This window comes from Anneissia japonica, unplaced genomic scaffold (assembly GCF_011630105.1).
Source record: "Anneissia japonica isolate Jap-2015-1 unplaced genomic scaffold, ASM1163010v1 scaffold401_len1656234_cov178, whole genome shotgun sequence".
Classification (NCBI taxonomy): domain Eukaryota; kingdom Metazoa; phylum Echinodermata; class Crinoidea; order Comatulida; family Comatulidae; genus Anneissia; species Anneissia japonica.
The window spans coordinates 581,895-591,250 of NW_022745982.1; the positions used below are offsets into that span (position 1 = coordinate 581,895).

The window sequence follows — 9,356 nt, forward strand, 5'->3', positions numbered from 1 at the left end:
GCCACTGCTCTTTCAGCATGGCTGATATGAAGTGGCCTACTTAGACAAATCGACGGAAAACACAGATAGAAAGCAATATGAAACACGAATATATACATGGAGTATGCAAGCGGTAGGTACAGACAAAAAGGTAAGCAGTGCAGCAGCTGACCTAACTCCCGGAATGAGAATTTTAGGTTTGAGTTTTAATTAAATAAATGAAAATGGTGGTGTTTTTAATGGAAAAAGGCAAAAAGCCATCAAAATAGAGATTGTAGAGTTTTGCAGGGGCAATGCCTTTCCATAATTTATAGGTTATCTATCACTATCGTTGCAGTTTCGTAACGATAGTAATGATATATATAATCAGTCCTGAAATCTAACCACAAAACCTAATAAACATGAATAAAAATAAAATTTGTGCCAAGTTCTTTTGTTATCAGTTACAAACATAAAAATCTCCGTAGATCTAAAGTATCGGTATTAGAACTGAGAAAACAAGCCAACTTTGTACAAAAAAAAAAACCCATAGAGGGCACCAGACAATGACATGATTTATGACAAAAATCTCCGTTACTATGCTTTCGTTTTTCAACATTAGTGCCCGGTATTGGTATAATGGGAAAAAATATTTAGTGCATGCTTTTCTTTCCGACGATACCACATAATCCTATGTTTGACCATTTGCATCCGTCATCTGCCAGTTTTCTTGTTCAGTATAAAATTCAGAGTCGGAAAAACGTTGCCATACATTAATATGAATTGCGAACATAATGACATAAGCCAAAGCACTATCTGCCATTCTTCCACTTTCAAGTAAAGTGTAATCCTCCAGTCATCCAATCTACTTGTTTCAGGATTTCCAAAAACTTTCCCCACTTCACTCTTATAACATATTTTTCAGACATAACACTTTGTAATTCATACATTTTGCAGGCAGCAACGAATACAAGAATATGACGGGTGTGGCAGTCCCGTTCAGTCAGTTTTAAAACTTGTTACTGTTTCATTCATTTTTACCAGTTTCAAAATTGGTAATATGTTTTTGAAGTTCTGACGAAATAAACAGAATAAACGACTTCGTCAATACCACGTTCAGTTACTCATTATGATGAATAATTTTTATTATTCTGTATTTTTAAACTACATGTATCAGGAAATAACATTTGGATTACAAGCTTAAATGGGAGCATAAGCCGTTTCCTAAACATTCAATTGCGTCACTTTCCTTCCAGAACATTTAACAGTATCATCATACACACATTTAAAGACTAAAGGGTGGGCAGTACAACAAAAATATAATACATACAAGCAATCCAGCCTTCCAATGTGTTCTCATAGTCGCCATGTATATAAAAGTACAAGGTCCGACTAAACTACAGCATTATTTTTTTTTTATCCCTGAACATGTTAAACATACACTGAGTCATGCAGACGATTTGTATCGTCTTGAATATAAAATTCTTTACAAACATGAAGTAGGCCTATAATGACTTAAAGGTCACCTGACTTAACAATGCTTTATAATTGGTCCATCTTTTGAAAAGTAGATTAGGACAGGAAATGCTACCTCTGCACTTTTAATAAATTATTACAATGGTCCTATTGTACATGCCGGAACCAGGTGAATCACGTTGTGTGGTATAAATATAAACATAAATTTACGTATAAAGCATATCTAAGGCTATATAAAGAATAGGATTTTAGAATACCTTTTATTATGCAAAAAAAGTAGGTTTAGTTAGAAGTAGCACTTTAATACACACAAGCTTTTGTTAATAAACATCACTAGTCTGTAAAGAGACTTATTAAAAGAGAGATTGAGATTTTGTGTGCAGTACACTTGTGAATATTATTGGGAGTTAAAATGCAATCCATATTACGATCAGAAAAAAAGAAAACGTGTATAATAAAGAGCCAATTTAAACAATATAGCATGTAAATTAAAATATATTTTTAGTATATAGCTTAAGAAATTTGATCTTATAAATAGCAGTACAGTACTTCAGTCTTGTCAGCATAACCTGCCTTCGTACTTCTCGCACAATTCATATTTTGAATATCCTTCACACGACTCCAGAAACGTTTTTTTTTTTTTTAACATATTTAAATATGTTTTTCAAATTAACAATTTGGTTTAAATGTTTTAAAAAGTTTTTATGATCGAACAATTCATTTTTGAAAACTTACTGAAACGTGTTCAACATCATGTAAAATGCATTGAATATGGGGCTACTGGGCCTAGGATACTGTAGTATCACTTATGATTGAAAGATTATCAATTTCAGGACTACTTTATTTCATTATATACATCTGCCATAAACTCCTAGAATTTTAGTATTTAATATTTCATACTCAAATATCAACCAGATGATCGAGAGGTACTTTTGGTTTCACAAAGGATTAGTGACAACACATGGGCTCCATTATACTCAATACCAATACCAGAATGTTATTTCAATCATATGCCAATCAATTCAACAAAGCATAGTTTAAAATGCTATTCTCACGGGTTAACCTTTTAGTGGGCGTGTCTACAAGAACAGTACATCTAAACTGTCAATGGATGTGTCAATGTAAAGTGCTGTATTGCAGCCAAGTTCTGTACATTCAACCTGCCAGTGGGAGCGTCTATATGTAAATTAGTTGAGGTGCTGTATTGCAGCCAATCACAGTACACTCACAGTGGAAGTGTCTATATGTTAATGAGTTAAGTTGCCGTATCGCAGTCAAACTAAACTGTCAATGGGTGTGTCTATATGTAAAATAGTTTAGATGCTGTATTACAGCCAATCACAGTACAGTACATTAAAACTGTCAGCAGGCGTGTGTATATGCAAATGAGTCGGTGCTGTATTGCAGCCAATCACAGTACATCCTAACTGTCAGTGGGCATGTCTAGAAGAAAATTAGTCGGGGTGCTGTACTGCAGCCAATCACAGCACATTCAAACTATCAGTGGGCGTGTCTACAAGTAAATGAGTTGGTGCTGTATTGCAGCCAATCACAGTACAATAAAACTGTCAGTGGGTTTGTCTATATGTAAATTAGTTGAGGTGCTGTATTGCAGCCAATCACAAAACAATAAAACTGTAAGTGTGTTTGTCTATATGTAAATTAGTTGAGGTGCTGTATTGCAGCCAATCACAAAACAATAAAACTGTAAGTGGGCATGTCTGTATGTAAATTGCAATGATGCAGCCACTGGGCATGTCTGTAAGCCCGAGTGCTGTATTAGACAGCCAATCACATTATATTTAAATATTTCCTGCATGTGCCTTGATGTTAAATGAGCCCGGGTAATGTATCACCGACACTGACTCCCAAAGCCACAAACAATTTTTCAAAACCGTCATAGAAAATTAATGTGGGCTCAATATAAATGATGATGTCAACTCGTGAGAATACACTTTAAAGAAAATGTTGGTTTTATTGGAGCTGTCTATCAACAAAACTGGATAAACATTGGTTGCTCTCATCAACGGAATTGGATGATTCCTGCATCTTGCAATTTGTACAATTTCCTGGCAATATCTGGGTTGCTCATGTGACTGAAAGACGAAAAAAAAACAATAAATAACATAATAAATACAGTTTTATCTGTTGTGGAGAAGTGGTAGGGCACCAGGCTTGTAATCACAGCATAAGGGGTTCAATTCCTATTCTGCTCATATTGTGTCCTTTGCTAATGGACATTTCATAAACATTCTTTCTGCCTTACTAAAGTAGGATGTGAATAATGAATGCACTACTGTTCACATAAAAAAAATTGGGAGTGGGCAGGGAGAATGATCATACCCATTTTTGATTCACATAAACAAAATTCTAAAGCTGTTTGCCCTGAACTCTACCCATATCTTGAAACTCTTATATCCACACCTGGTAAAAATTTAAAATGCTTAAAAGGCTTTCTGCTATTGTTAAAGTACTTCAGGGCGGGGTCATGCTGTTAACCTGCACGTGGTGACCCTGCTACGACTGTTCCAGTCAATTGATAACAGCAACTAGAATCCATTATTCGTGATTAATCGCTGAAGAAAACTAAATTAACACCTGTGTAGCTCCTGTGATTATTGATTCACACAAACGAACGAACGAGGGCAAAGATCCAATATACAGGTTTAATGTCTAAAGTGAACGGATAATGGCATAAAGAAACACTCCTTATTATCACCTGTTAAATATGTAAATGTTTGAGAGTAATCCCATAATTTACAGAAACAAGCATTTGATTGGTCAGTCAGACTTACTTTTGAATAGCACCTGGATTCTGGGACATCTGCTCCAGGATCATCCTCATTCCTGGATCGCTCATTATGGCTTGGACCTCAGGATCTGCCATTGCCCGCTTCTTCACTTCTTCCGGATTCTTATTGATCTCCTGCCTACAAGTAATTAGCATATTCATTGCTTCCTGTTGATAAAAAAAATAAGAATATTGTATTGATTACTTTCAGGAGAATCATTGAATTCCAACTCTGAAGGAAAACAATTTTTTGATACGTTGTAGAACTGATTTTGCTAAGACAGAAAAAAGTTGTTTGACGAAAAAAATGTCAATGTTTAGGTACGGCTCTACATGTGTTGATTCAAACATTAGTTTCGGCACTTCATACCCATTTTTATGCCCAGTGCTGAGGTAAATCATCATAAATAAGCTTGAGGGAGCTATATACAAAGATAATCTTCACATATGCTACCTATGGTTTACGAGTAAGACTCCTATTTAGAATTTACTTCTACGTAGTATACACAGATTATAATTGTTAATGATGAAACTGTTATACCTGGTTGAATACTGATGAATAAACAAATAAAAAAAACAAATAAACAAATAAATATTACATGATTGTTGCTGGCTACATCAAGTGCTTGTTCCCATTGCTTCATAACATAAACAAATAAACAAATGAACAAACAACTGACCAAACAAATACACAAATAAATAAATATTACCTGATTACTGCTGTCCACATCAAGCCCTTTCTGCAGTGCTGACTGAGCCTGTGCCCACTGTTTCATAGCCATTAAGTTTCTTCCTTTATGGATGTACCCTTTGACTTAAAATAAAAAAATAAAAAAAATTTGAAAGAATGACATGATGAAGTATGTGGTTTGGCACAGCAGGAATGCTGTCCCCACCTTGAGGTCGGGGTTTCAATTCCTTGATGTGCATTTTACTCTTGCCCTTGAGCATTTTACTCGTGTCCTCCGATGGATTTACTCTTTCCGCCATCTTTAAATGCCAGATCATAACATAGTGTATTTGCCCCCAAAGGGGGCACAGACACAAAAACTGTTGTGTTGCCCAGCTCTGACTGACAGAAAAATCTATTCCGCTATATTTATGAAATTATGGTTCTTGTGAACGCACTTTACTAGATGTGTGCTGATGTCATATGTACATCATTCGATAACAGTTTAGGGGCAAGATTTATGTATTTTATCAATAAAAAAACCTTGTCTGAATGAAAATAGGATTAGAATGATTCCAATATATGCCCCACTATTACCGCATTATACCTAAATAATTGAATTTATATCAAATTTCTTTTGATAATTTTCCTAACAAGATGCAAAAATTAAAATGATGCCTTACTGAATTGTGGATCTAACCGTATACATTCGTCGGCGTCTTTGACAGCCCGGTTAAACTCAAGAAGCTTGTTGTATGTTGCAGCTCGATTACTATATATCTTTGCGTCATCTGGATTGCGTTTAATCGCCTCATCGTAACATTTGAGGGCATTGGGAAAATCAGCTGAAAAAAAAAAACGCATTTTACAATAAACTTGACGATTAGCAATTTAGATCTTATGTTCAAGACAAAAACAATTATTGCAATAAAAATGATAAAAGTACAATACATAGCCTAAAAGAAAATAACACCTACATACTGCAGTACGTATATAAAACATTATCTATTATTTCTTCAGCTTTATAGTGCAAATGGGTGTAATATGTTCCCCCAACTGTTCCTTACCTCTGCTCTTACCCCTTATACATCTGATTATTTACCTTTCTGGTAGAACTCATTGCCTTTGTTTTTTTCTTCCAATGACAGTTCTGGGTTAATATATGCCTTCCGCTCTAGTTCTTTCAGAGTCCTCTCACACTGGAATTAATTATGAAAGTAAACAAAATAACTATAAATTACATAAAAACTCTCATTATTAATTAACTAACTAAATAATCTTGTCTTATTAAAACAAGTAAACTTTTGGTACACAAGTTATTTGGAGGTGGTTTGGCGCTTCAATCCTCCTCTGTGCATTTCGCCTGTGTCCTTGGGCAAGGCAAATTATCTATACTACTTCAGTCTACTCAACTGCATTAATGTGTACCAGCAGCAGCAAATTGGTGGGAGTAAGTTGTGAACCAGTGCGCAACCCAGGGAGAGCATCACACTTTCATCTCCTTCACAGTACTTGAAACTGGGGATAAGCTAACGCATATATGAGCCCTGTGACTCAGCAAAGATTTACTTTTTACATAAGTTCAGTCACAAAAATGTTCAACCTCCGCCACAGCCATGTTGAGGCGGAGGTGGTCTGGACACTCTATCAATAAGAGTCCGTCTATGGGGTCCTCTATAATTACAAAAAAATACCCCAAGGATTGCTAATAGCAAACCTAATCACCGTCTTTGGCAATCTCTATCACATGAAAAACATAAACACATAGCTTAGGGAGTGGAGCCGAATTTTTTTGTCATGAAAAACAAAATCCTGTCTCTCAGCAGGACTCGAACCCCGGACACCTTAGCTTCCCAAACCATAATCAATTAACAATACTCACCTCTTGTTTTTTCTTTAAAATGTCATCACTCCTATGTTCAGTCAAAGACTTCTTGAAGTATTCTAAGGCCTCTTTATAGTCTTTTTCTTTCAGGTATGCATTTCCAATTCTACCAAAAGCCCTACAATAGAAATATAATAATATTTAACACCATGAATTCACATGAATTTGCAAGGGACTGGTTAGTTTATAGGCGATTTTCTATAGTTAATATATTTTGTTTAAACAAAAAAAAAACTAGCAAAGACATTCATATATAATTATATTAAAATTATATAAAAATAATAACAATAAAAAAAAACAACAGAAATTAATATGACAATAATTATTATTAATTAACCCATGAAAATAAAATAAAATTACTTTGCAATATTTTTAAATGGAGCTTTGTTTTCTCTTCCAACTTCAGTAGCTTTCAAGCAGTCTTTCCGACAAGCATCATAATCCTTCTTCTCAAAGTAAACAGCTGTTGTAAGAAAGAGAAAATACTATTATGCATATAATATAATTCACTACTTCACCTCAAATGTTGTATTCGTATAATACGATACACACAAGAGCTACCGTATCCGCACATGTAAAGAATGCATATCAGTACAAGGAGGTAGCTCTTGTAAAAATTGGGCTTAAGACTTCCTTCCTATTAATTACAGACAGTTGATTAAAATAAGAGCACAAGCGAGGAAGAAGCCAATTAAACCCTTGACAACTTTTCCCAATTAACTGAAACTGGGAAGTAGTTATTGCAACAGCAAGGGCCTAAGACTGAGAGAAGTTACTCTATAGCTATTTGGACCTGCCGCAAAGCAAAACACTAGTATTATAAAGGAAAGCGAGAATACGTACCAGCACGGTTGGTTAAGAATGTCATCTCTTCAGGATCCAACTCAATAGCTTGCGAGTACAAATCGATAGCCGTATCAAATTCTTTTTTCTTATAGGCAGCGTTGCCTTCGTTTTTCAGATCTAGCGCCTACAAAGGAAACCACAACGTAAATGACAGATATGTTTGCTACTGTGATCAGCTTAGGAGCTGGCAACAAAATCATGTACCCATTTACACTCCTGGGTGGAGCGAAGCAATCTATTTTTCTATTCCTGCAATATCCCTAAATAAAAAACATTAAAGATTTATTATTTAAATACAAACTAAAATCATAACAACTTACTTTCTTTTTGTTTGGGTCTAGATTCTTCTCTTCTGTTTCCATCTTTTCTGGTTCTTTTGGCTTCTGTTGCTTTGGGGCTGATGATGTCTTAGTGTCATCGGCCATGTCGGCATCTGCTGCAAGCTTCAAATCAACTCCAAGTAGAACACTCAGGGTTTTCATAACCCGCGGATCTTGTAATCTCCTTGAAGTTTAAGAAAACATTTGCACGATTGCGAGATATACATAGATTTTTTAACAGTATTTAAAAAAAAGGTTCCCGGCAGGAGCATGTGTCTATGCCCTACCGTAAATGCTTGAATAGCGCCGCGACGTTTATAAAATAATTGGAGGCTTCAGTACAGCGTTTATTCAAGGGTGGTACTTATTCGAGAGCGGTGGTTATAAAAAACGTCAGCGTGGCACTTTCCATGTCCATTCCCATGTTACCTATTTCACATATTCCTGTAGTTCGGTAGGCCTATCATAGATCTTACGTCATCGTAAATAAACGTTTATAAAGTAATGTTTGTGTCTTCATTGTGTTACTTATTCATTTTAACACCGTATACATTGTATTTAAAACCCTGTTTCTCAAAGTGTTACATTACAATCACACAGGGCAACATATGTTCTCTCGATTAAGCGCAGCGGCGCTTATTCGAGAGAGGTGCTTAGTAAAAAAAAATCATGTTTGGTGCGACGTTTATTCGAGAGTGGCCGTTATTCGAGCATATACGGTATACTGTCTTACTGTATTATGTTTACTGATAAAGTATCCACATAGGATACAGTTATCAAGAAATATGTGGTGTATTTTGTTATGACTTTTGTACAGCAATAAGATAATTAAAATGACACATGACCCATCATGCACCTCCACCGGATTTACACTTTCCACCATCTTTAACTTTCAGACCATAATATAGTGCTTTTTCCCCCCGAGGCAGCATAGACACAAAAACCAAAACAACAAGAAAACGGGTATGTGCAGAACTCTCAATCAGTATGGACACATATATTTACACACTGCATACTATGTTCACACAGTGCAGTAACAAAGCAAAATGAACAAGTGACTGTGTGATGGCATCAGATGAGGTGGAAAAAAAAAATATGGTAAATCGTAACTCAAGCATATTTACTGTATTACCCACATAAATGTCTATATTGTACACTGAATTATTAATATATAAAAATTGAATTGACATACATTCCGATCGAATTGGGATCCTTTTTCAGTGAGGCCAACAACATTTGATATGATGGATCTTTCAACCATTCCCTGGTGTCCGGATCAGCTAGTAGTTTCGCTTCAACTCCAGGCATGGTGAATGGATTTGACATTGGGTTAGCTCCGGCTGTTGAAGCTATAAGAAGGATAATTGATGAAATTACATATGTATTTGTATATGCACGTGTATACAGTAT

General features: G+C 35.4%; 2 protein-coding genes across 2 annotated transcripts in view; both read right to left on the reverse strand.

The window, feature by feature from the left end:
- LOC117120111 (2-amino-1-hydroxyethylphosphonate dioxygenase (glycine-forming)-like) overlaps window positions 1–908 on the reverse strand; it is a 3,789-nt gene extending 2,881 nt beyond the window's left edge. Inside the window, exon 1 of the mRNA XM_033265123.1 lies at window positions 828–908. Within this exon, the coding sequence (XP_033121014.1) occupies window positions 828–908 (81 nt within the window). The remainder of the gene's footprint in view (window positions 1–827) is intronic.
- A 154-nt stretch (window positions 909–1,062) lies between these two features.
- Window positions 1,063–9,356, reverse strand: part of LOC117120121 (stress-induced-phosphoprotein 1-like) — a 13,130-nt gene continuing 4,836 nt past the window's right edge. The window contains exons 4-13 of the mRNA XM_033265132.1: window positions 9,139–9,295; window positions 7,947–8,130; window positions 7,624–7,750; window positions 7,141–7,243; window positions 6,778–6,898; window positions 5,998–6,094; window positions 5,579–5,740; window positions 4,936–5,039; window positions 4,230–4,393; window positions 1,063–3,530 (exon numbers count right to left, since the gene is read on the reverse strand). Coding sequence (XP_033121023.1) covers window positions 3,458–3,530; window positions 4,230–4,393; window positions 4,936–5,039; window positions 5,579–5,740; window positions 5,998–6,094; window positions 6,778–6,898; window positions 7,141–7,243; window positions 7,624–7,750; window positions 7,947–8,130; window positions 9,139–9,295 — 1,292 coding nt within the window. The 3' untranslated portion in view covers window positions 1,063–3,457. The remainder of the gene's footprint in view (window positions 3,531–4,229; window positions 4,394–4,935; window positions 5,040–5,578; window positions 5,741–5,997; window positions 6,095–6,777; window positions 6,899–7,140; window positions 7,244–7,623; window positions 7,751–7,946; window positions 8,131–9,138; window positions 9,296–9,356) is intronic.